A 27,186-nucleotide genomic window follows, 5' to 3' on the forward strand; every position below is an offset into this window, starting at 1 on the left:
TTCATTTTCATTTGTCTCAAGGTGTCTTTTGATTTCTTCCTTGACCTCATTGTTGACCCATTCATTATTTAGTCGTATGTTATTCAGCCTCTGTGTGTGTGTGTGTGTGTGTGTGTGTGTGTGTGTGTGTGTGTGTGATCATGTAATTGACTTCTACTATTATACCATTGTGGCCAGAGAAGACACTTGATATGATTTCAATCTCCTTAAATTTATTGAGACTTCTTTTGTGACCAAATTGTGGTCTATCTTGGAAAATGTTCCATGTACACTTGAAAAAAAAATGTATATTCTGCTGCTTTGGGGTGAAATGCTCTAAAAATATCAATTATGTCCATCTGGTCTAGTGTGTCATTTAAGGCCGTTGTTTCCTTGTTGATGTACTTCTGGATGACCTCTCCATTGTTGCCAATGGGGTGTTAAAATCCCTGCTACGATTGTATTACTGTCTATCTCTTTATTTCAGTCAATATTTGCTTTGTATATTTAGGTCCTCTTATCTTCTGTGTGTAGATATTGATGAGAGTTATTTCGTTATGTTGGATTGATTCCTTTATGATTATGAAATGTCCTTCTTTGTCTCTTGTTACACCCCTTGTTTTATAGTTCATTTTGTCTCATATAAGCATTGCTGCCACAGCCTTTTGTTTTTCTTTCTTTCTTTTCGTTTTCATTTATATGAAATGAAACATTACTTACTTACATTTCAGTCTGTGTATGTCTTTCACTCTGAAGTGGGTCTCTTGTAGACAGCATATGTAGGGGTCTGTTTTTTAAATCCCTTTAGGCACCCTATGTCTTTGATTGGATTGGAGTACCTAATCCATCTACAATTAATGTAATTATCAGCAGGTATGTAGTAATTAGCATTTTATTGTTTTCTGGTTGTTTTTGCTGTACTTCTCTGTTCCTTTCTTATTCTCTTGCTCTCTTCTCTTATATGTTGATTGATGATTTTCTATAGTTTTGAGTTTGGATTCCTTTGTCTGTATATCCTGGGTATCTCTTGTAAGTGTTTGGTTTGTGTTTACCTCATGCTTCATATATACCAAGCTAAGTTTATAGCAGTCTAATTTAGCTTGATTTTTGTTTAGTTTCAACACGTTCAAAAGTCACTACAATTTTTACTCACCCACTCCATGTTTATTTTTTTGTCATTTTTAACTTATTTTTGTGTTTATATGTATCCCTTAATTTATTGTAATTACATATGATCTTCCTACTTTTGCCTTTTAGCCTTTCTACTTTATAGTTGGTTGAATCAGTGCTTTTAATGAGTGTTTGCCTTTTTCAGTGAGAATTTCTTCCTATAGTTTCTTATTTATATTTTTATCATTTCTATTTAAAGAAGTCCCATTAACATTTCTTGTAATACTGGTTTAGTGGTGATGAACTTTTGTAGCTTTTACTTGTCTAGCAAATTTTTTCTTTTTGGATCATAAATGTTAGCCTTGCTGGGTAGAGTAATCTTGGCCATAGGTCCTTCATTTTCATCAATGTGAATATTTCATGCTGCTCCCTTCTGACCTGCTTCTGTTCAAAAATCAGCTGACAGTCTTATGGGAGGTCCCTAACTGCTTTTCTCTCGCTAGATTTAAGATTCTCTCTTGGTTTTTATCCTTTGGCATTTAAATCGTGATGTGTCTCAGTATGTACCTCTTTGGGTTCATCTTGTTTGGGACTCTCTGCACTCCCTGGGCTTGTCTGTCTATTTCTTTTGCCAGGTTAGGGAAGTCTTCAGTCATTATTTCTTTAAACGGGGTCTCAATTCATTGCTTAGCCTTTCTTCTGCTGGTACCCCTATGATGTTAATGTTTCTATGCTTGATGGTGTACCAGATGTCCCTTAAATTATACTTTTTATTTTATTTCTTTATTTATTTCTTTACTTTTTGCTCTTCTGACTATTTTCCACTGCCTTGTCTTCCAGATCACTGATTAGATCCTCTGCTTCATCTAGTCTACTGTTGATTCCCTCTAATGAATTCTTCATTTCAGTTATTGCATTCTTCATTTCTAACTGATTCTTTCACATGTTTTCTCTATACATTTTTATATTTCCTATATCTTTGTTGAAGATCTCACTCAGTTTATCTATTCTTCTCACTCAAGTTCACTGAACATTTTTATAAGCAGTGTTTTAAACTCTGCATCTGGCAAACTGCCTGTCTCTGCTTTGTTTAGTTATTTTTCTGGAGTTTTGTCCTGTTCTTTTATTTAAGACATGTTTATTTTTATCCTCATTTTGCTTGACTCTTTTAGTTGTGTTTGTTTCTATGTATTAGGTAGATCTGCTACCTCTACCATTCTTGGTAGAGTGGCCTTATGTAATAGGTGTTCTGTGGGACCCAATGGCACAGTCTCCCTGGTCACCTGATATGGGTGCTCCAGGGTTGTCCATTGTGTGGGTTGTTGCCCTCCTGTTGCAGTATAACCTTGATTGCTGTGGGCATGTCAGTAGGTGGGATTTGCACTCAGGCTGATTGGCTATAAGAAATGTCCATGACTACAGTGGACAAGCTGTTTTACATGGGCTGACCCTATGAAGCACAATTTATTTTAGGAGGATCTAATGTCTGCTGAGTTTGCCCTTTGCTTGTGTTATTTGTGGAACTGGTTTGGTGTGGTCTGAAGCCATACACTGGGTTCGTTGGTCTTGGAGAGTCTTGGGAGGGACTCTGGGGCAAGCCAGGTTAGTTACCACTTGTGCACAGCTTGGGGCCATGTGATAGGAGCTACAAACTGATCTGTGATTGATTGCCACTTGTGCTAGGCTTGAAGTCGCTTGGGAGGCGCTACGCTGTGAACCGAGGCTGGCTGCCACTAGTGGAAGGCTTGGGACCCTTTGATGGGCACCGTGATGTGAGCTGAGGCCAGCAGCCACTTGTGCTGGACTTGTGGTCACTTAGTTGAAACTATTCTGAGCCAATGCTGACTACAGCTTATGCCAGTCTTGGGGCCATCTGGTGAGAGTTACAATGCATGTTGTTAAATGTTGCCACTTTTGCTGGGCTTGGAGCTGTTTAATAAGAGGCATGGAACACATCTAGGCCAGTTAGTGCTTGTTTGGTGTTTGTGGTCCTTTGAGAGATTTAGAAAAGTCTGTAGCATGTGAACCAAGGCAGTCCACTTGTCTGGAAAAGTTGCTGGAAGTGGTTCAGCCTCCTGCACGAATTGGGCGGGGTGGGTTCTCAAGGAATCACCAGGCCTGGTGTTAGCCAGATTAATGCAGACCATAGATTTGGTGTCCACTTGCATCTGCTGGTGGGGTGGCCAGATGTTATGGGGATTCCTGTCCCTGGCACTGATGCCCTGCGATGGGGAACCCAGTGTGGGGCTGGTACCCCTTGCTCCTCAGGGGGATCGTTCACAGCCAAGACATCCCTCCTGATTCTTAATCACTACAGCATGAATATGGGACCTGTCTGTTCTGTCTCAGCCTCTCCTACCAGCTTCTTTTTTATATCCTTAGTTATAGGACTTCTGTGCAGCTAGTTTTCAGGTGTTTCTCAATGATGGTTGTGCTATTAATATAATTTAGGTGTAATTTTGATGTGGTCATTAGAGGAGGTGAGCATAGAGTTTACTTACTCTGACATCTTGACTAGAATTCTATAGCTGCTTCTTGGCTTAGTGACTTTTCTAAACTATTTTTGTACAGACTGTATTTTGTCATGTGTGACCATTATAATCCCTATTCCTTTTCTTCAGTGGTCAGCTAGCAATTGTACAGAGGTTTCCTTCAATAGTAGAAGTCAAAAAAAAATATATAATATTCTCTCAGACGTGGCAGATTGGGGCACTTCCAAGTTGGGGCACTTCTTTGGTGCTTAACCAGGCTGTTTTCAACTCCTCCTTAGCCTTCCTCTCATGCTTATACACAGAGCATAAAGATCATCTCTTATCTCTTTTGAGCATGTATGTAGCCCTGGGCATGCATGTGGTCTTGTAGATTCCTCAGTATATGCGGGAGCTTTGCAAAGCCTTTATTCCCCCATGTTTCTCCTTCTATAGCCTCTACGTTCCTAAGCTTTTCAGTCTGACTGCTGCTTGCCCCATTTATTATCTTTTGTTCCAGGCAGCCAATGACTAGTGTATGCCTTTAAAAGCTATCGGGAAGCAATGCTATGGAGACCATTCCAGCCCTAATAAAGTTAACAAGTGTGTTAAACAATGACAAGCCTCTTAGTTGTTCCCTGAGGAGCCATCAGACATGTCAAAGGACACAACCACAATTCTTTGAGAACATAGTCCATATTTCCTTCTGTCACATCAGGCAGGTGCACCAGGAATGCGGGCCACTATCTCCATGGCTACCTCAGAGCTGGTGGGAGGGGGTGGGAGGCGCATCAGTGGATAAGTAAAAATGCCAAAATGCTTTGTCACCAAAATTTAGTAGTTGTTCTTCATTAAGAATTCCCCTGGTTGTTGTATTATATTAGATTCCAGTGTTGAGGGATTGATTCTGATAGTTTTGTTCACGTTAATAGTCGCTTTACTGGAGTGATGCCACGCAGCAGCCTACCGGTCTGTCCCCTCGTGCCTACCCTTAAAAAGAAAGGAGAGGGGCCAGCCCAGTGGCTCAGGCGGTTAGAGCTCCATGCTCCTAACTCCGAAGGCTGCCGGTTGGATTCCCACATGGGCCAGTGGGCTCTCAACCACAAGGTTGCCGGTTCAATTCCTCAACTCCCGCAAGGGATGGCGGGCTCTGCCCCCTGCAACTAAGATTGAACACAGCACCTTGAGCTGAGCTGACTCCCGAATGGCTCAGTTGGTTGGAGTGCGGGCTCTCAACCACAAGGTTGCCAGTTCAATTCCATGAGTCCCGCAAGGGATGGTGGGCTCCAACCCCTGCAACTAAGATTGAACACGGCACCTTGAACTGAGCTGCCTCCCGGATGGCTCAGTTGGTTGTAGCGCATCCTCTCAACCACAAGGTTGCCAGTTGAATTCCTCGAGTCCCACAAGGGATGGTGGGCAGTGCCCCCTGCAACTAGTAATGGCAACTGGACCTGGAACTGAGCTGCACCCTCCACAACTAAGACTGAAAGGACAACAACTTGAAGCAGAACGGCACCCTCCACAACTAAGATTGAAACAACAATGTGACTTGGAAAAAAGTCCTGGAAGTACACACTCTTCCCCAATAAAGTCCTGTTCCCCTTCCCCAATAAAATCTTAAAAAAAAAACAAAAAAAAAAAACAAGGAAGAAGAGTCTGTGAGACTAATCCTTTCAGGGACATTGCTTCCCCTTTGTGCCATCTCTTTGTTTGGCCCCAAAGATAACTGGACAGTCAAAGACGGGTAAGATTTTTCACGGGAAAACAACCTAAGACAGGTGCAGTCACATGGGGACCATCTGCAGAATTCACGGGGTCGATAGAGGTGGGCACAGCACCCCACTTTCCCCCGTCTAAGGAGAGCCTCTGCCTCTGTGGCTGCATTCCTTCCCACAACCTGCAGTGGGAAGTGACTCAATGATGTGCCCTCCAGCTCTTCCTGCATAAGGGTGTAGTCCCTTGGGAGGCACATATTATCATTACAAAGACATCCTGGGGACCTCGGGCTCTGGCTGTCTGCAGACAAGGGTGATTGGCTTAAATCCGTTTCCTAGTATGATGCATGAGGTTCACAGATCTTGAGATTGACAAACTTCCTCACTTAACTAATAAAAGCTATGTGTTGGTCTAATTCGGGGCTCTCAGTCCTTTTGAGGCTGTGAGACTCTTGGCCCCGCTTGCACCCTACCCTTGAGTGTTGTCTTTCTTAACCCTGTGCCGCCCTTCGTGCTCCTCACAAGCTTTTGTCGTGCAGGACGCGACACTGGATAGGTTTTGGGAGTTTCAGTGAAGTTACTATAATTGTCCTATAAAGAGATTTAAGTAGTAAAAAAAGACATCTTTCATATCAGCCCATGTAGTTGCCATGTCTGGTACTCTTTTGACATATTTCTATCCAGTATCAGTTTCTTTTCACCTGAAGACTTAAACACGTACTTATAATGCTGGTCTTCTGGTAATGAATTTTTTAACCCTTTGAATATTGGAAATGCCTTAATTTAAAAAAAAATGCTTTTGTTGGGAATAAAATTCTAGTTTGACTGCATTTTCCTTTCAGTGCATTAAAAATATTGCCCATTGGTCATCTCATTTACATTGTTTCCAATGTAGAAACTGCTGTCATTCTAATCATTTTTCCTATAAAGTGTCTTCTTTTTCCTCTTGCTGATTTTCACATTTTTTTCTTGTCTGATTTTGAGCAAATACAAATATTTTTTTTCCCACATACTAAAGTGATTTTGGGAAACAAATTACAGGAGGGCTGTCTGGTAGTTGATTACAAATTCTCAGAAATAGCTGTTGCTCCTTGTCTTATGAGGTCAAAGGAAATTTTCCTTAGAATATTCTTGTACTGAAGGATGTGGTGATTAATTTTATGTGTCTATTTTTCTGGACCACAGCATTCAGAAATTTGGTCAGACAATATCCTGAGTGTTTCTGTGAGGGCATCTTTTGGATGAGATTAACACGTAAGGTGCGGGACTTTATGTAAAACGGACTGCCCTCCATCCATCATGTGGGGGCCTTTATCTACTCAGTTTAAGCCCTGAATAGATAAGAGGGAATTCTGCAGCAGATGGACCTCCCACTTTAACTGCAATGTTGGCTCTTCCTGGTCTCCATCCAGACAACTTTCATACTTGAAGAGCAGCAGTGGCCATCCCTGGGTCTTTAGCCTGCGCACCCACTCTGAAAATTTTGGACTTGCAAGTCTCCAAAATTATGTGAATCAATTCCTTGAAATAAATCTTTCTAACACAGATACACACAGACACACACACACACACACACACACACACACACACACACACTCACCCTGTTGGTTCTGTCTCTCTGGAAGAGCTTGGGTAGTATAGAGAATGTGACAGATTTTCTTTTGTTTCACACTTACTCTAAGGATATGAATCTTACATTGCTCAGGTTTTGGAGAAATGGGGGTGTCTCCTAGTAGACTATCCATGTGAACAAGCTCTGGGGATCATCTCTTATACTAGAATGTGTGAGTCTGAGAAACTAAGAAGTACTGTTTTCCAAATTTGACAAATATCCTCAAAATAAAAGCAAGTTTTCCCTCTAAATTCCTGCCTGCATTTATATTTGGTGGGATACAGTGTGGTCCATAAAGGCGTGTACTACACTCCAAAGAACTACTTGATTGTTCTGATTTATGAAGACAGAAATCCAGGGAATATGTATGGGGGTTAACAGGAAATAATGGTGGAAGGAAATGAAGCTGGATTTCTTGATATGGGCTCATTAAGTAGAGATCCTGCATTTAATGTTTCAGATTGGGGGGTTAGAAAGGACTTTAATGGATTGTGTGGTTAGTTGGTTGGTTCATTGAAATATGGGCCAAAAGATGCCCTGTGGTCATTGACTTGGAAATGCCAGACCAGCTTTAGTTTAATGTAGAGGAAAGGATTCAAATATTTACAGAGATTGGCATGTTAGAGTAGATTTCTATTTAAGACGTGCTCATCCAACTGGGAGGGTCCAGAAGACACACCGTTCACTAATACTGTGAAAAATAAGTTTATGAGGGAGCTCCTCAAGCTTTGTGATCACCCTTCTATGTTAACAGGAACACAGCCGTGTGGGAATCCTGGTCACAGTCTTGCTACTAAAAGTTGGATCTGAACACCAGCAGCGGCACCAACCTCCTTATCAATCTGAGTCTCTGCTTTGCTCCAGACTTTCTGAGTCTTAACAAGATGTCCAGGTGATTCCCGCCCAGGGAAGTTTGGGACTCGCTGATTTACATGCCTTATCGACGTGGGGCGAGAACTGTGCCGTCTGCAGGGTGTGTGGTCTGATCAGATCACAGCACTGGGGGTCCAGGGTTCAGTCCTGTTCCTTTCTCTTCTACGGCCAGCACTCCCTTGGTGACCTCATCTGTACTCAAGGCTTCAAATATCATTTATATGTGTCACCTCCCTAGTCTATTTCTCCAGCCCAGACATTTCCTCTAATCTCTAGACTCATCTGTCCAACTGCCAGTCCAATGACCTCACTTGTATTTCTAACAGACATCTCAGCTCCAACATCTTTAAAATCAATGTCTGTGAGGCCCCCACCCCTCAGATATGCTCCTTCCAGAGCCTTCCCCATCTCTGCTGACAGCAACTCCATCCATCTACTTGTATCCTCTGAGATGTTGGGTGTCCCTGACTCTCACACCCCGACTGACCCATTAGGAAACGCTGTAATGTCCACCTTCAGGACGTACCCAGAACCCCACTCCCACTATTCCCACCGCTCACCCCCAGTGGCAGCAGGTCCAGCCCAGACCCTGCAGATTCCTCCACTTCCTGATGGCCTCCCTCCCCCAAGTCTGTTCTCAGCACCGCAGCCCCAGCCGTCCTCTGAAAGGAGGTCACACCCTGTCCCCTTCTGCTCCTAACTGTCCTGTACCTCCCCCCTCACTTAGCGCACAGGTCACTGCCCTCTACCACCCTCCCGGCCACGTGGTCTGGCCGCACCTGTCTCTTCTCCATCACTCTCTGCTGCAGCCTCACCGGCCTCCCTGCTCTTCCCAGAAACCAGACACACTCCTACCCCAGGGCATTCCCACTGCAGCTTCCCTGCCAGGAAAGAACGAGCCCAGACGTCCTCCTGGGTAATTCCTTCTGTCCTTCACATCTTCCCTCAAAGTCAGCTTCCCAGTGAGGCCACCTGAGCACCTCAATCAAAACAGCCGTCTTCCCTGTCCCCACACCCCACACTCTGGAACCCCTTCCCCACTGCATTGTCCCAGAACACTTATCTCCTTCTAACATAAACACCTTCCTCATTAACTGTGCTTATAGGATATAGTCTGTCTCTTCCCACTGGAACAGACGCTCCCCAGGGGCAGCCATTTTTCTCACATTACTTCAGTGATGTTTCCCAGATACAGACACTGTCACACATCTGCAGACACCCAATGTCAGTGAATAGTCAGTGACAGCGACTCAGTCCCCGTCCCTTCCCTACCTGAGCTCTACCTGTTCTAGAGACAGTGTCTTTATTAATGTAGCCTCGGGTCAAATGCTGTTTTGTGGCAGCTACAGCACCAAGTCCCCTCACACTGGCATCAGGGCCACCTCCACTTTTCTCACAGGTGCTGCTCTCCCCCGCCCCCCTTCTTTCTCCCACACCTGCCCTCCTGCTCACCACAGCACAGTGATATTCCCTCTTCAGGAAACAGTGAGCCTCCACTTACGGGTCCTGTTTTCCAACCAAATACAAATCTAAAGCAGACTCTGCTTCATAAACCCGAGTTTGGACTGGAGCCAGCACTAGAGTTCAGGGCAGGGAGAGAGGGCGGCGAGCAGAGCAGAATTCCAGCAGGAACTTATCTAAGATGGGAAATCACGGGATCCCTCCTCTGCTCATTCCAGACTCTGGTTCCTCTGATAGTTTGGGAAAAGATGGAAAGAACCGGCTACTTCCGGAAAAATGGCGGCGTGAGGTGAGCCTCTGTAAAGCTCCCCTGGAATTTACAAAGAATTGAACAACAAAAACTCCACAAAGGACTCCCTGCACAGCAGACAGGCAAGACGAAGAGGCCCACTACCGACTGAAATCACCTACAGGTGGGAGATTCGCGCGAGTGGAGGGAGGAGGAAAGGGAAAAGTGCGCGGAGACGGAGCTGCGCGGGCACAGGACGCAGACCTAGCTCAGTGCGCCGAGCTCACTGCTTCCCGGAACTACCGCAGCTGCGAGTGAGGGAGGAACTCGGACTGCTAGGGCTCCGCCAGGGCTCCACAGGGCTGAGGGGACAACATATAACACGGCTGAACCCAACGCTCACGGCAGAGACCTCGGAGTAAAGACTGAGGAAAAAAGGCTGAAAATGGTGGTTTAAGCCCGCACTGCCGAGCAAAGAACGGAGCCTTAGGCACTGAGACTAGCCGCCCCCTCCCTCCCCTCCCAGAGCTCGCCCCGCCCCCACCTGCCCGGTGCTAGAAGCGAAACAGTAGCAGTGTCAGATCAAAACAGAAGATTTGCTATTTTGAGAACTGTGAACTGCAGACACAAATTCACAGCCCAACTAGTTCCGGCAAAGGGGAGGGAGCTGTGGAAGCAGGAATGGCTGCGGTGGTGGTGGTTGCCGCCATTGCTCTGGGCCACCTCTCACAACTTACCCCGCCCCTGACCCCACCTATCTGGGTGGATCCCTACAGGAGTAAACAGAACTGCTGAAACATACGGGCTCTGAATCAGGAGCTGGAAGAGCTTTGGAACATCAAAAGCTCTCCGCATACCCACCGGGACACTGTGCCCTATGACCTAGACGAACTATTAACAGAGGAGAAGCCCGTCTCCCAGGGAATGCCCCATTGTGTGAGAAGTTGGAATAGTGCAGAGAAAACATAGCACTACCGTGTGGGAGAAGAAAAATAAGTTGCAGTTGGAGAAATAATAAAACATTCTACCAACAAGTACTGACAAACAAAAGAAAGACCGCTTCCTATCAACCTGTTGCAGAAGTCACTCCTGTAGATGTTTAGGAAGAGAAATAGTAAACCAGTAATCACCATGAATAACCCAGGCAACAAGATAGCTCAGAAAGAAAGTGAAAAATCTCCAGAAAAGGCACTTAAAGATACAGAAATATGTGACTTATATGACAGAGAATTCAAGATTGCAGTTCTGAAAAAACTCAACGAGATACAAGAAAACCCAGATAGATAGTTAAATGAACTCAGAAACTCAATCAAAGAACAGCATGAGCATTTTACGAAAGAGATTGAAATTTTAAAAAAGAACCAAATAGAATTTCTGTAGATTAAGAACTCAATAGAAGAAATTAAGAATGAAATAACCAGCTTAGGTAGTAGAGTTGACCAGATGGAGGAAAGAATCAGTGACATCGAAGATAAAAACCTGGAAATGACACAGATAGAAGAAGAAAGAGACTTGAGACTTAAAAGAAATGAAAGAACTCTACAAGAACTTTCTGACTCCATCAGAAAGAGCAATATAAGAATAATGGGCATACCAGGAGGAGAAGAAAGAGAGAAGGGAACAGAGAATATATTCAAACAAATTGTCGATGAGAACTTCCCAAATTTGTGGACAGAACTGGACCCTCGAATCCAAGAAGCAAATAGAACACCTAGTTACCTCAATCCCAACAGGCCTTCTCCAAGGCACATTGTATTGAAGCTGTCTAAAATCAACAACAAAGAAAGAATCCTCAAGGCAGCCAAGGAAAAGAAGACGGTAACTTACAAAGGAAAGCCCATTAGATTATCATCAGATTTTTCAGCAGAAACTCTACAAGCCAGGAGGGAGTGGAACCAAATATTCAAACTATTGAAAGAGAGAAATCGTGAGCCAAGAATAATATATCCAGCAAAGATATCCTTTAGATATGAAGGAGGAATAAAGACATTTCCAGACATACAGAAGCTAATTTTCTAATACACGACCTGCACTACAAGAAATACTAAAGGAGGCTATTCGACCACCATCAACAGGGACAATTTGTGGCAACCAAAACTGAAAAAGGGGGAGAGTAAAGGCCTGAACTGGAATATGGGAATGGAGAAAGTAAGCGTGCTGAAGAAAATGGAATACTCTAAATATCAAACTTTCTTTTACATAAACTTAAGGGTAACCACTCAAAAAAAATCCAGAACTGAAATATATACTGAAATAAAAGAAGAAACAGAGGGAAACATCATAGAATACCACCACACAGAAATAATAGACAACAACAAAAAGGCAAAGAAACAATGGAGACACAGCCTTACCAGAAAACTAAAGATAGAATGACAGGAAATCCTCACATATCAATAATCACCCTAAATGTAAATGGACTGAACTCACCAATAAAAAGGCACAGAGTAGCAGATTGGATCAAAAAACTAAACCCAACCATATGCTGTCTCCAAGAGACACATCTCAGCTACAAGGACAAGCATAGGCTCAAAGTGAAAGGGTGGAAATTGACACTCCAAGCAAATGGTACCCAGAGAAAATCAGGTGTAGCCATAATGATATCAGATGAAACAGACTTCAAGGTGAAAAAGATAACAAGAGACAAAGATGGACATTTCATAACGGTGAAGGGGACTGTACAACAAGAAGACATAACAGTCATCAATATTTATGCCCCCAATCAGGGAGCACCGAAATACACCAAGCAACTACTAACAGAACTAAAGGGAGAAATTGACCAAAACACAATTATACTAGGGGACTTAAATACACCATTGACAGCTATGGATAGATCATCCAAACAGAAAATAAATAACGAAATAGTAGCCCTAAATGACACATTAGATGAAATGGACATAATTGACATTTATAGAGCACTTCATCCTAAAATATCAGACTACTCATTCTTCTCTAGTATACACGGAACATTCTCAAGGATAGACCATATATTGGGATATAAAACCAGTCTCAGCAAATTTAAGAAGATTGAAATCATACCATGTATATTCTCTGATCACAAGGCTTTGAAATTGGATATCAACTGTAAAAAGAAAGCCGGAAAAAACACAAATACATGGAGATTAAACAACATACTTTTAAAGAAGGACTGGGTCAAAAAGAAGTTAGAGGAGAGATCAAAAGATACATAGAAACAAATGACAATGAAAATCCATCCTACCAAAATTTTTGGGATGCAGCAAAAGCAGTCTTAAGAGGGAAATTTATCTCATTACAGGCCTATCTCAAGAAACAAGAAAAATCCCAAATAAATAACCTCATGTTACACCTTAAAGAACTAGAAAAAGAAGAACAAGTAAAACCCAAGGTCAGCAGAAGAAAGGAAATAACAAAAATTAGAGCAGAACTAAATGAAATAGAGAACAAAAAGACAATAGAAAAAATTAATGTGACAAAGAGCTGGTTCTTTGAAAAGATTAACAAAATTGACAAACCCTTGGCTAGACTTACTAAGATAAAAAGAGAGAAGACACTTATTAACAAAATCAGAAACGTAAAAGGGGAAGTTATCACGGACACCACAGAAATACAAAGGATCATCCAAGAATACTATGAAGGACTATATGCCACCAAATTCAACAACCTAGAAGAAATGGACAAGTTCTTAGAAACATATAGCCTTCCAAGGCTGAACCATGAAGAACTGGAAAATCTAAACAGACCGATCACCAGTAACGAAATTGAATCAGTCATCCAAAACCTTCCCAAAAGCAAAAGTCCGGGACCAGATGGCTTCACTAGTGAATTCTACCAAACCTTCAAAGAGGATCTAATACCAATCCTGCACAAACTCTTCCAAAAAATTGAAGAAGAGACAGTACTCCGTAACTCATTCTATGAGGCCAACATCACCCTGATACCAAAACCTGGTAAGGACAGCACAAAAAAAGAAAACTACAGACCAATATCTCTGATGAACACCGATGCAAAAATCCTAAATAAAATTCTAGCAAATCGAATACAACAATGCATTAAAAAGATTATTCATCATGACCAAGTGGAGTTCATCCCCGGGGCACAAGGATGGTTCAACATACGCAAATCCATCAATGTGATACGTCACATAAACAAAATAAAGGACAAAAATCATATGATTATATCAATTGATGCAGAAAAAGCATTTGACAAGATACAACATCCATTTATGATTAAAACACTTAATAAAATGGGTATAGAAGGAAAATACCTTAACATAATAAAGGCCATATATGACAAGCCCTCTGCAAATCTCATAATTAACGGTGAAAAACTGAAGCCCTTTGCTCTACGTTCAGGAACACGACAGGGATGTCCCCTATCACCTCTGCTTTTCAACATAGTGTTGGAAGTCCTTGCCAGAGCAATCAGGCAAGAGAAAGAAATAAACGGCATCCAAATTGGGAATGAAGAAGTTAAATTATCACTCTTTGCAGATGACATGATGCTATATATAGAAAACCCTAAAGACTCCACCAAAAAGCTATTAGAAACAACCAACGAATACAGTAAAGTTGCTGGCTACAAAATCAACGCACAAAAGTCCATTGCCTTCCTATATACTAACAATGAAATCTCAGAAAAAGAAATACAAAAAACAATTCCTTTTGCAATTGCAGCAAAAAGAATAAAATACCTAGGAATAAACTTAACCAAGGATGTGAAAGACCTGTATGCTGAAAACTATAAGACTTTTTTGAAAGAAATTGAAGAAGACACAAAGAAATGGAAAGACATTCCGTGCTCATGGATTGGAAGAATCAACATAGTTAAAATGGCCATATTGCCCAAAGCAATATACAGATTCAATGCAATCCCCATCAAAATCCCAATGGCATATTTTAAAGAAATAGAACAAAAAATCATCAGATTTGTTTGGAACCACAAAAGACCCCGAATAGCCAAAGCAATCTTAAGAAAAAAGAACAATAATGGAGGTATCACACTTCCTGACTTTGGCTTGTACTACAGGGCTACAATAATCAAAACAGCATGGTATTGGCAGAAAAACAGACACATAGACCAATGGAATAGAATTGAGAACCCAGAAATAAAACCACATAAATATGGACAGATAATTTTTGACAAAGAAGCTAAAAACATACAATGGAGCAAAGACAGCCTCTTCAATAAATGGTGCTGGGAGAATTGGATAGCCACGTGCAAAAGAATGAAACTGGACTGCTATTTGTCACCATGTACCAAAGTTAATTCAAAATGGCTCAAAGACTTAAGCATAAGACCTGACACAATAAACTGCATAGAAGAAAACATAGGTACTAAACTTATGGACCATGGGTTCAAAGAGCATTTTATGAACTTGACTCCAAAGGCAATGGAAGTAAAAGCTAAAATAAACGAATGGGACTATATGAAACTTAAAAGCTTCTGCACAGCAAAAGAAACCATTGACAAAACAAAGAGGCCACCAACTGAATGGGAGAAGATTTTTGCAAACAGTACCTCTGATAAGGGGCTAGTATCCAGAATATACAAGGAACTCATGCAACTCAACAACAAAAAAACAAACAACCCAATTGAAAAATGGGCAGAGGACCTGAAGAGACATTTCTCCAAAGAGGACATACAAATGGCAAATAGACATATGAAAAAATGCTCAACATCACTAATCATCAGAGAAATGCAAATCAAAACCACAATGAGATATCACCTCACCCCAGTCAGAATGGCTATCATCAACAAGACAAATATTAACAAATGTTGGAGAGGCTGTGGAGAAAAAGGAACCCTCATACACTGTTGGTGGGAATGCAGACTGGTGCAGCTGTTATGGAAGGCAGTGTGGAGGTTCCTCAAAAAATTACGAATAGAATTGCCATATGACCCAGCAATCCCTCTCCTGGGTATCTACCCAAAAAATCTGAAAACATTTAGAGATAAAGACATGTGTGCTCCAATGTTCATTGCAGCTTTGTTTACTGTGGCCAAGACATGGAAACAACCAAAATGTCCTTCGATAGATGAATGGATAAAGAAGTTGTGGTATATATACACAATGGAATACTATTCGGCAGTAAGAAAAGATGATATAGGAACATTTGTGACAACATGGATGGATCTTGAGAGAGTAATGCTGAACGAAACAAGTCAGACAGAAAAAGCAGAGAACCATGTGATTTCACTGATATGTGGTATATAAACCAAAAACAACAAAAGAACAAGACAAACAAATGAGAAACAGAAACTCATAGACACAGACAATAGTTTAGTGGTTGCCAGAGGGTAAGGGGGGCGGGGGGTGGGGGGTGGGAGATGAGGGTAAGGGGGGTCGAATATATGGTGATGGAAGGAGAACTGACTCTGGGTGATGCACACACATGGGATTTATAGATGATGTAATACAGAATTGTACACCTGAAATCTATGTAATTTTACTAACAATTGTCACCCCAATAAATTTAATTTAAAAAGAAAAAAAAAAGATGGAAAGAACCATCAAGCCCTAGAAGGAGGCGAGAGCTGGATGAGTCTGAAAATTCATCTCTCAATCCACAGACTCCTGTGTGCAGGGTCCCCTGGGCCTTGTGGGGACAACGACAGACAAAACACCTCCTGCCGCTGACAGGCAGGGGACACCCAGAGCAGAATGATACAAGGATGCGTAACCAGGACAAACACAGTCATATTCCTCTATAGACACAACAAATGAACACCCAGTAGATGGGGGCCGAGGGCCAGGCCAGGCCTGAGCCTTGGTGACCTGGCCACGCGAAGCAGTCACTGACAAGACCAGACCTGGGTGATGATCGAGTCCCTGTGATCACAGGTCCTTGTGGGAAAAAGTCCTACTGAAGGGACGAGGACAAAGGGCAGAGAGGTGACCCCGCCGAGGAGTGACCACGTCAGAGCCCATGATGCACTGAGCACTGACTGGGCTCAGGCCGCGTCCACGCTCCTTCCTCACAGCCTCTCCTGTCTCCACCTGCGACAGACTCAGTGCAGCAAACACAGGGATTCTGGAAGGTTCTCAGTGCTTCCATTTATTTCCTCTCCAACTTTAGGATTTTCTCCTTCAATTAACCCTTCATGGCAAGAACTGAAAAAACAGATTCGTATCTAGATTTTTATTTCCATAGGAAGCAGGAAGTTGCCACTCAGTGTAACATGAAGTAAAGACGGGGATGGAAACAGACTCTGCTGGAACAGGACAGTGGGTCAGGGAAGAGACTCGGTCAGTGTGGGGAGGAGGCATGGAGGGCAGGGGGCGGGCAGTCTCCCACCACCTCACATGATGCAAGAGGAATGCAGACACATTCAGATGCCCTTTGCAGAAAGAGAGGTCACAGGTTCCTGTGTCACAAAGTGGGGGCAGGAACAAATCTCGCATCATCAGTCCCCCACAAGGCAGCTGCTTCCCGCTGTAGAAGAAAATAATCATGAACAAACTCAGGTTAGTGCATGTAGTGGTGACATTCTCAACAGTCCACTGCTTCTCTAACTGTCCCAAAGTATCCCCAGTAGCCAGTCCTGTCCCCTCTGCCCCCCCCCCCCCCTTCAGGCCTCCAGGTCTCACCTTTAGAAGCCGTGAGGGACACATCAGAGCCCTGGGCACTGTCACTGCCTGGAGGAGAACAAAACAGGATGTGGTCAGACCTCATAGCAGATGTGGCTAAAGGAGGAATTATGGGGGTGGGTGAGCTCCCCCAAGGGCTTCCATCTACACTATCCCAAGGGTCTCAGGGATCACCCCACTCCATACTCACCTGCAGCCTGAGCGTAGCTCCCTCCTTTTCCACCTGTGGGAAGAAAACATCACATGAGATCCCAAGAAGGAAGCAGGACCATGAGATCCTAAAGGAACACCCTAGTCTGGACCCTAGAGAAGTTTCCAGAACCTCTCTACTCCTGGTCCTGAGCTGTGACTACAGACCCAGGGCAGGACCAGGAAACCTGAGGAAAGTACATGTGTGGGGACTGGACCAACCACCCTCATAGAGGTCTGTCCTCAGCGGGGACCCTCCGCTCTGACCTGTGAGTATTGAGAATCAGGTCCCCATCACCAGAATCATCAAGGTGATAAATCTGTCCCTCATTTTCACACGTGTGTTAATAAAGAGTAAGTGTTAGCAAATAGGGCCCTAGACTGGGAAAGCACACGTGTGTGGATGGTCCTTCCCACTAAGGAGGCAGGACCCACGTCTACCTGGGGCTTGAAACCCCCAGTGGGACAAGACACCTCAGTCCCCGCCCCTTCCCTACCTGAGCACTTCTTCCTCCACAGCACAGCTCCAGTGACCGCAGCTCCAAGGAGGACCAGCCCAGCAATGACGCCCACCACCATACCAGCGGGGATGGCGGCCTGAGGAGGCGGCTCTGGAAGGGACGGGAAGTGAGGGCCCTGACCCCCAGGCCTCAGCCCCAACCTGACGTCCTCCAGAGGCCCCTGCTTTCCCTGAGAAGAGGCTCTGTGCCCAGGGCCCCCTCTGTACCCCATCTCAGGGTCAGGGGCTCGGGCAGCCCCTCGTGCTGCACATGGCACGTGTATCTCTGCTCCTCTCCAGAAGGCACCCCCACGGCTGCCCACTTCTGGAAGGTCCCGTCCCCCGCAGGCCTGGTCTCCACGAGCTCCGTGTCCTGGGTCAGGTCCTCCCCATCACGCTGCCAGGTCAGGGTGATCTCCGCAGGGTAGAAGCCCAGCGCCCAGCACCTCAGGGTGATGTCATGGTCAGAGGTGCGGTGGTGGGTCACGTGTGTCTTTGGGGGATCTGAGGAGAAGGGTCAGAAAATGCAGGAACTTTGCATCCCTCATGGGACACTCCAGCAGTGGGCATGTGACCATCCGAGAACCATCAGGACAACTTGGGTGGGGGAAGGGAGCACAAAACCCACACACCAGACTCGACATAGGCATCCGGGATAATCTGTATTTTTTAGAAAGTTCTAGAATCAGGCTGAGATAGCCCAGGGCAGAGATAGGTCTCCGATGGAGACAAAAGGGATTCGTGGTCCTGAGCTGGGTGGAGGCCACATGACTCAGAAAAGCTGGGGTTACAGCTCAGTCACACTGTGTGCAGGGCAGCGAACAAGGCCTGAGGCAGAAAGTCCCCCAGGTTCCCAGAGCAGCTGCCAGAGTCACAGGGAACCGCTGATCAGTTATTTCTGAGATGGTCCCCCCTCCATCCCCTGAGAGACTGCACCCCTAACTGTCCCTGAGAGAAGGGGGCCCTTCGGGTCACTCTCTGGTACGGGATCTGAAAACCCAGGCGGACTCCATCTCCCGGGGTCGGGGAGGGGGGTCCGGGTGTTGATCCCGTTTCCTCCTCTCCTCGTAGGAGGCCCTGCGGCCCCTCTCACCTGCGCGCAGCAGCGTCTCCTTCCCCTTCTCCAGGGATTTGCGGAGCCAGTCCACGCACCTGCTCTTAACGAAGTCCCTCAGATACTCTCCGACCTGTGCCACCTCACGTTTCCTCTTGGTGATCTCAGCCGCCGGGTCCGCCGCGGTCCAGGAGCGTAGATCCTCGTTCAGGGCGATGTAGTCGGCGCCATCGTAGGCTTCCTGAACGTACCCGCGGAGGAGGCGCCCGTCGGGTCCCATCTCGCAGCCGTATGTCACCTGGAGGGTGTGAGACCCTGACCCCGCCCTAAGGTCAGGTCCTACCTTTAACCCCGCCCACCCCACCCCGCAGTGATGGAGCCTGAACTGGAAATGAAACCGGATCAAAGTCCCTGCGGGCTCTTCCCGGGTGGAGGCGCCGGGCGGATCCCACAGCCTCGGGGTGAAGCTCGGATCCGGAGACTCGGGGAGACCCCGGCCGGTCCGTGGGGGTGGGGGTTGTGACCGGGACCCGGGCCCGCGTAGCTCACCGGCCTAGCTCTGGTTGTAGTTCTCCAGCGCGCTCTGCAGGTCGGCTCGCAAGGTCTGTTGGAAGAACTTGGCGCGTCCTGTCACCCGGTCCCAGAACCCCGGCAGCTCCTGCTCCAGCCACGGCTCCTCCATCCACGCCGCCCGCGGCTGCACCCTCGGACTCGCTGCGTTGCCGTCGAACCGCATCAACTGTGTGTCGTCCACGTAGAGGAAGGCGATAAAGCGGGGCTCCCCACGGCCGGGCCGGGACCAGGTGGTTCCGAAACACCTCAGGGAGTGGGAGCCTGGGGACGGGGAGGGGCTGAGACCCAGGCGACCCTCCTCCCGGCGCCGGTCCAGGTCCGAGGGCGATGGACCGGAGGGGGCAGGGGTCCCGGGAGACGGAAGAAGGAGGGACGGAGAGGGGAGGGGACTGGAGACCCGAGTGGGCGACCGGAGTGGGCGGGACACGGGACGGGGTCAGGGAGGGGCGGGGCCGGGGGTCTGTGGTCTGGACCCGGCGGTGGGGACACATCTTCCCTGGGATCCTGCGTCCCCACCGGGAGGTCCCCTCCCTTTCTCCCCGCGGAGACCGTTCCCTCCCGACCCCGCACTCACCCGCCCGGGTCACCGTCAGGGCCAGGGTCCCCGAGAACAGCAGGAGGAGGGTTCCGGAGCCCATGATGCGCATCCCCGGGGTCTGGGTACAATCTGCGAGCGGGCGGGTCCATGGAGGCTTTATAACCGGAAAGGCGGTGACACTGATTGGCTTCTCTAGAACCGGACACGCAATGGGAGTGAGAACTGGGGCCGCGTCACGAGTTTCCATACAGGAGGACCCGACACAGGTTGTGAGAAGGAGAAGTGAAACCGCGGGGAGGTGGGGACTCCCCAACACTGAGCTTCCCCGCTCCAGGCTCCACCCTCAGGGGACCTGGGACTCTGCCCTGACCCCTCCTCCTGCTCCGAGCGCTCTGTGTCACACTGTCACCCTGAGTCCTGGCCCAGGGGCTGTCTGAGGAAACCCAGCTGGGTTCATCCCCTTTTCCTCTTCTTCTCTTTCCGGAATCCCTCTTCCTGAAATGGACGCCCAGCCTCCCACCCTTTACCTCCCCCCCTGGACTCTTCTGGAAGAAACACCCCCAGGGAACTTGATGCCACAGAGTGAGCTCGCCCTGGGAATAGAGGAAGGACAGGGCTTTTCTCTTTAACCCCGGAGAAGTTGTGCCTGAAAACAGCAGCTGGAGATTCTCATAGAGACCAGTCTCCTTGTTGTTTATTAACCACAGTGGGAACAAGCTTGGAAACCCCTGATCACCAGGAAGCTAATCTGTAAAACCGTGATTTGTCCCCCTTGGTGCAGAAATGTGTGTAAACAGCGCTGCAGCCAGACTCTCAAAGCTCCTAAGTCTCACTTTCCCAGACGGTACACCTGTGACTCCGGATGTTTCTATTGTAAAATGATCTTCCTTCCACAGCCCTGAGTTTGTCTGTTGAGTCCCCGCCTCCTCAATACAAAGAAGCACTGAAAGCAGTTTGTTACTGTGCATTTCAACAAGGAGCATGGACAACCTCAAAGTTGCAAGTGTTCAAAGCAGTTAAAATGCCCTTCACCAGGGCTCCTGCGTTGCCTATGTTTATGAATAATTCACATCTCAGCGGTGTGCATATTTTATTGGGACACATTATTTTTAAACTGATTAGCGTAAGGAGGTGATTAGTTTTTAGGCAGCTCCACAGAGCACCCCGCTAGGTCCTAGATAATTTACTAAAGATCTATAACACAACATATTTCAACCTGAGAGTTCCACTGCTTTAGGATTCTTTACCTCTGCCTCTTTCCCTCCCCCTGCTTCTCCAGCCCTTCTCTGTCTCTCACCCCTCAGGCCCTCTTCCCCCCTTAGTCCCCACCACCCTCTCACTCCTGATTGTGGCACTAGTGCCACCCCCTCACCTGCCAGCCAAGGACTGTTCTCCCCACAGGGACTGGCAATCCTGCTAATGTCAGTGAGGCTGTGTCATTTCTTCACTAAAATCACTCCAGTGGCTCCGTCTCACTTGGGAAGCTTGTAGAATGTCAGGCACATGAGCACAGGGGCTTCGGGCTGTTTACGTCAAAGTTGTATCCCAGGCATATGAAGCTATTCCTTATAGATAGTGGGCATTAAATTATTTGTTGAATGAATGAATGAAAATTTATATCACTTAAAATACAAAGAAAGTTAGAAAATGTTTTATTACAAACTAGTGGGCATATCAGTTTATAAATTCATTCCAGTGGAAAAATGCTGTGTGCTTATTTGTTGCACAGTTGAGCCTGTGTGTTAGTTTTCTATTGCTGCGTAAGAAATTACCACAACTTAGTGGCTCAAAACAACACCCACTTATTTGCTCACAGTTCCTTAGAAATCCAGGCCCGGTGTGGATGGGATCTCTGCTCAGGGTGTCACAAAGCTGTGAGCTCATCCTGAGCTCAGGATCTTCCTCCCAGCTTACAGAGAGCTGTGAGCAGAATTCCGTTTTTTCCAGTTGTAGGTCTAAGGTCCCTGTTTCCTTGACAACTGTCAGCGAGGGGGGTGCTGCCCCAATCCCTAGTGTCCACCAGCAGTCTTTGCCATGTGGCCCTCCATTTTCAATGTCCCCAGTAGAGAAAAGGCCTCACACACTGAATGCCTCTCATTTGAAATCTTTGGGGAAGGGGAAACCCCAGTCAGTCCTCACCTGATTAGGACATTCCCCATGGATAGTCCCCGTGTCTTAAGGTCAGCTGATTTGAGACCTTAGTTACATCTGCAGAATCCCTTCCCAGCACCTATATTAATGTTTGATTAAATAACGAGGGGAAGGTGAATAGTCAGGGTAGTTATTAGGGACCATCAGAGAATCAGCCTAGGATGGCCTGCTGTTCCGTTTGTGTTTATTTGGGTCACAGTTGGAAATGAAGTTCAAGTTAATAGATTGTTGTGAATGGTAATAAAATGCATCCTGTCTATTCGCCCAGGAAATTCTTAAATCTTAAAAACAAATGACATGTTTAATATTTTATAATTAATTTAGAGCAAATGAAAAAGTGCAATAATTCATTCCCTCTTTGGATGCTGTATTTCTCATGTACTGTAGAGTAACAAATTACCCGAAAGTCAGCAGCTCAAAACAGCAAATGTGTATTATCTCCCACAGTTTCCCAGGGTCAGGAATCCAGGAGAGGTTTCCCTGAAGCTTCTGGCTCAGGGCCTTTCTCAAGGTTGCAGTCAAGTTGTCAGTCAGGGCTGCCTCATCTGAAAGCTTGACTGGGGCTGGAGGACGCGCATGAAACACGGCTCAGTCATAGGGCTGTTGGAAGGGGCCTCATTTGCTTCCTGGATGGTCCCAGGAGGCCTCAGTTCTTTGCTGTGTGGACTTTGGGATAAAGCAGCAAATGTCTAGGTAGTTGGCTTCCCCTATAGCAGTGGAGAGAGAGGAGAGGAGAGGAGAGGAGAGGAGAGGAGAGGAGAGGAGAGGAGAGGAGAGGAGAGGAGAGGAGAGGAGAGGAGAGGAGAGGAGAGGAGAGGAGAGGAGAGGAGAGGAGAGGAGAGGAGAGGAGAGGAGAGGAGAGGAGAGGAGAGGAGAGGAGAGGAGAGGAGAGGAGAGGAGAGGAGAGGAGAGGAGAGGAGAGGAGAGGAGAGGAGAGGAGAGGAGAGGAGAGGAGAGGAGAGGAGAGGAGAGGAGAGGAGAGGAGAGGAGAGGAGAGGAGAGGAGAGGAGAGGAGAGGAGAGGAGAGGAGAGGAGAGGAGAGGAGAGGAGAGGAGAGGAGAGGAGAGGAGAGGAGAGGAGAGGAGAGGAGAGGAGAGGAGAGGAGAGGAGAGGAGAGGAGAGGAGAGGAGAGGAGAGGAGAGGAGAGGAGAGGAGAGGAGAGGAGAGGAGAGGAGAGGAGAGGAGAGGAGAGGAGAGGAGAGGAGAGGAGAGGAGAGGAGAGGAGAGGAGAGGAGAGGAGAGGAGAGGAGAGGAGAGGAGAGGAGAGGAGAGGAGAGGAGAGGAGAGGAGAGGAGAGGAGAGGAGAGGAGAGGAGAGGAGAGGGAAGCCAAGATGGAAACTGCAGTGTTTTATGTCCTAGACTCGGAGTCACACACAATTACATCAGCCTGATGAGAAGTGAGTCATTAAGTCCAGCCCACACTCAAGACAGAAGGAATTACTCCACCTCTGGAAGGGAGGAGTGTCAGAATTTACATACATATAAAAATAAAAATTATAGTTAAATATTGTTTGAGGATTGTATAAATCAAATGCTTCTTTTATCTGATTAATTTCTTTAATGCCTAAAATTTCACTTTTAGAATGTAGCGATTAAAAGTTTGAGACAGAGAAAGGAGATACAACAATATTTGTAAGATTTTATTGCAGATGCCGTTAATAACAAAGTTCCCTACAATAACTGGCAGCAAAGTTGAGAACATATAGTAGCTGATCACACAGTTTAAAGCCTGAGCGCCACAACATTAATGCCTTTACAATAACTGTCTTTGCTTTTTCTTAGAATTTTCACATTTATTTCATTAAGAATGTCAGAAATATTGGCTACAATGCCAATTTTCTTACTCAACCTCATCTTCAAAGATATTTGCCTAACGAAGTCACTTTTTAAAATGTTAGGGAAATGTGAATCCCCTGTCTCAGTCTATACACTTAGCTTGGCGTCCTGACAACAATTTTGGTGTGATACATTGGGCTGTGATGGTTAATGCCAATTTAGGGACAAAGTGTTCCAAAACTGGCTGTCTTGTTGGCATCCTAGAATAAATGTCACATCTTTCACTGTGTTTTTGAGATTTGGTAGATGTGATTTAGACACCAACGTGATTCTAAAATGCACTTGATATGCGCCACTGAAGTTTGTTTTAAAGCAGCTCTGTTGTATCTTCCATTCATACTGTCCATTCTATCAGTGGTTTCCACTTTAGCGTTTTCTAGTTTAACTCACATTTATCAACAATGTGCATTTCCATTCTGTAAAAGTAGTTAATTCAGTTGTATGTGAGGTTAAATGTAACACACCAAATCTTTTGCAGATAGAATCACCTTGCAGGTCACACTGAACATTGTATCCCAGAAAATCTATAGAGATGCCAGTGATCACATGACTCATTTCTAGCCAAAGCTGTTTCCTGTGACACCCCGGCCGTCTCTCTGACATGGCTCATAACAATTGGCTGTAGATTGTTCCAAGGTGGGTGGTTCTTTCTAAGGATCATTGCAATAAACTGGTATTTCCTTTTCTATTTCCTTATTTAAAAATTAATCAAGAATGCTTCATAAGTCACAGTTTGAGAAATGTCAGTTTAGGAATTATGATCAAGTAAATACCTGGGCACACACTACTGGTGTCAGAAACGGAACCTGTGAAGAAGCCTCTGTGGCCGCATCCCCAATCCTGTCCTTCAAATGGACCCTCTATCTTGAATCTTGTGTTTACTATTCCCTGGAGATTCTCTAAAGGTTTTACAATAAGTGTATATATCCCCAAACCAAATATTATTTACTTTTGCCCGTTTTTGAACTTCCTGTCCAGTGAACTCACTGCATGGACCCTTCTGAGACTCAGCATTACGCAGGGAGTTACCCCCATGTGTGAGGCTGTCCTTCATTTGTTTTCACTGCTGACGTCTTACATTTCATGCTGACACCACACTTCCTCTGTTTCCCGGCTGATGCATAAGTGGTTGTCCCAGTTGCTGTAAACATGAGTGTGCTTGTCTCCTGGGCACAAGGCAAGGAATTCCCCGGAGAGGACGGTCAGGAGGGAAGGCTGGGTACAGGGGTGTGAGCTTTAAGCACAGGAGGTAAGATGATGTGCATTTGGTTTCTGAAGTGCTTGTTCCAGTTTAAACTTTTACCAGGAGTGTGTAAGGCTTCATGTTGCTGATGTGTCTGTTCTGAAAATAAACCAAACTCAGCTTAAGTAGAGGAATTAAGAGTTGGAGTTCAGTTTCTTGGTTGTGGAATCACCCAGACATTTTCTATTCAGACTATTAATTACTTCCTTTCCTTTCCTTTTATTCCATATAGTGTCATTATACGTTTAACATATGCACCCAGATAATGCTTCCTTTAGCTGTCATCTAGACAAATAATTCTCCAGGTAGTCCACCAAAAGAGCGATTTATTGGGTAAAAGAAAAAGAAACAAAGCCACTAAGGAGTGTGTGAACGCACATTTGCTGGCCAGTGTTCCAACCGGCTGCCCAGGTGCAAAAAAAGCCTCGATTCCAAGGTGGCGTCCTTATTAGCATCCCTCCCCCGGAAGTTACCACAAAGTTTATCAGGAAGTCAGGACCAGAGAGTTAACAAGGGGCGCAGCTCCACCCATAGTCCTTCCAGCTCTATGGTTAGTCATCTTCAGACGCCAGTTCACTTTTATCATTCCCCCCTCTTGATCAAGATCTTTTCTCTAAAAGATCATTTATCAACAGTCAGGTCTTCTAGTTTCAGGTTTTCCAGTGTCCAACCTTTTTCCCCTCAATGTCAGAAGGGCTTCGTCTGGGTGTCATCTCTTCCATCATGGGGAAGAGTGCATGGATCGGGAAACAGCTTGCGTCCAGTGTCGACCGGCATCAGAAGCAGAGCTTAAATAGAGCAAAGTTAAAGGTAGAATTAGAACAAAGCAACCTAGCTTATGTGGCAGGCATAGACCAGGAACTCAAGCTTCTTAGAGGTCACCTGCTTTAAATTTTGACAGCTTTAGTTTCAGGTGACCGGACTGTGTGCTTTTCCAGTCAGGGTTTGGTGCCTTCTTGAGGTGTGACACATGTATCCAAGAGGCTACTCCCTGCAGTTTGGCAGCACATTGGTCAACAATACCTGATAAGGGCCATCCAGCATGGCTGGAGGGAATCCTTTTTGAGGTGTCTTTCCCAATAAACAAAATCTCCACGTTGTAAAACATGAATTTTTAGTTTTTCATTTCCCTGGAGGACATGGTGAAACGATTGTTTGACTAAAGCATAATTATTCTCGATGGAATCAATTAAGCCTTTATAATACTCAAGTATGTCTCCTTTCCCCAGCTGTGGATCAAGAGAGGCGGGGGCAAATGGACAGGGCATCCTGAGAGTTTAGGAGTCTCGAAAGGAGTAGACATGAGATTTAAAAGGACTAATGGCAATGCTTTTGGCCAAGGTATTTTAAGAGTTTCTGTAAACTTTGCCAACTGAGTCTTAATAATACCATTAGTGCATTTAACCAATCCTGAAGACGGGGGATGGTAAGTGCAGTGAAAATGTTGCAGAACTTGCTAAATAGCACAGACTTGCTTTAGCACCTGACCAGTGAAATAGGTTCCTCGATCACTGTGGAGTTCAAGAGGAGTTCCCCAAGTGGGAATAATCTTTTCTAACAGTACTTTAGCCACTGTAGGTGCATTAGCTTGTCTGCAAGGGAAAGCTTCAGTCCAGTGAGAAAACAAACATATCATGACTAGAGTATACTTGCATCCATGAGATGGGGGAAGCTGTATGAAGTCTAGTTGCCAGAACTCAAGTGGTCCATTGGCAATTTAAAATGTCCAGGGGCAGTGTGAATAGGCTTCCCTGAGTTATACTTTGCACAGGTGGGATACCTGAGGTGGGCACTTTTGCAGCCTTACTAATATTTCTCCACCAAAATTGGTGCATGAAAGCTACCATTTTGTCAGCTGACCAATGGTTCAACGCATAAACAGTTGTGAGGAGTAAGAATTTTAGAATTTCTGGTAGGACTGGGTTATTATTTGGTCTGAACAGAATCTCTTCTCCTTATTCAACCAACAATTGTTGGATTTCCAGTTTTGTTTTTCTTCAGAAGCTGATTGTTGGGCTTCTCTGGCCAGTTTTTCTAAGTTATAAGCTGGACAAGCTTCTCTCTGGACTATGACAGAGGTTTGAC

General features: G+C 45.5%; 1 protein-coding gene and 1 pseudogene across 2 annotated transcripts in view; both read right to left on the reverse strand.

Annotated features, from left to right (window-relative positions):
- Nucleotides 1-16,553: 16,553 nt before the first annotated feature.
- The window catches only part of LOC148758872 (class I histocompatibility antigen, Gogo-B*0103 alpha chain-like), a 74,425-nt gene continuing 63,792 nt past the window's right edge, over nucleotides 16,554-27,186 (reverse strand). Inside the window, exons 7-8 of the mRNA XM_088795854.1 lie at nucleotides 17,018-17,065; nucleotides 16,554-16,862 (exon numbers count right to left, since the gene is read on the reverse strand). Coding sequence (XP_088651980.1) covers nucleotides 16,834-16,862; nucleotides 17,018-17,065 — 77 coding nt within the window. The 3' untranslated portion in view covers nucleotides 16,554-16,833. The remainder of the gene's footprint in view (nucleotides 16,863-17,017; nucleotides 17,066-27,186) is intronic.
- On the reverse strand, nucleotides 18,067-20,341 carry LOC148758873 (class I histocompatibility antigen, Gogo-B*0103 alpha chain-like; annotated as a pseudogene). Its single transcript, XR_016020358.1, has 3 exons — nucleotides 19,907-20,341; nucleotides 19,309-19,593; nucleotides 18,067-19,074 (listed from the first exon to the last, which is right to left on the reverse strand). The product of XR_016020358.1 is annotated as a class I histocompatibility antigen, Gogo-B*0103 alpha chain-like (transcript).

Source organism: Rhinolophus sinicus, chromosome 2, assembly GCF_057876585.1.
Source record: "Rhinolophus sinicus isolate RSI-liver-muscle chromosome 2, RSI-T2T, whole genome shotgun sequence".
NCBI lineage: Eukaryota > Metazoa > Chordata > Mammalia > Chiroptera > Rhinolophidae > Rhinolophus > Rhinolophus sinicus.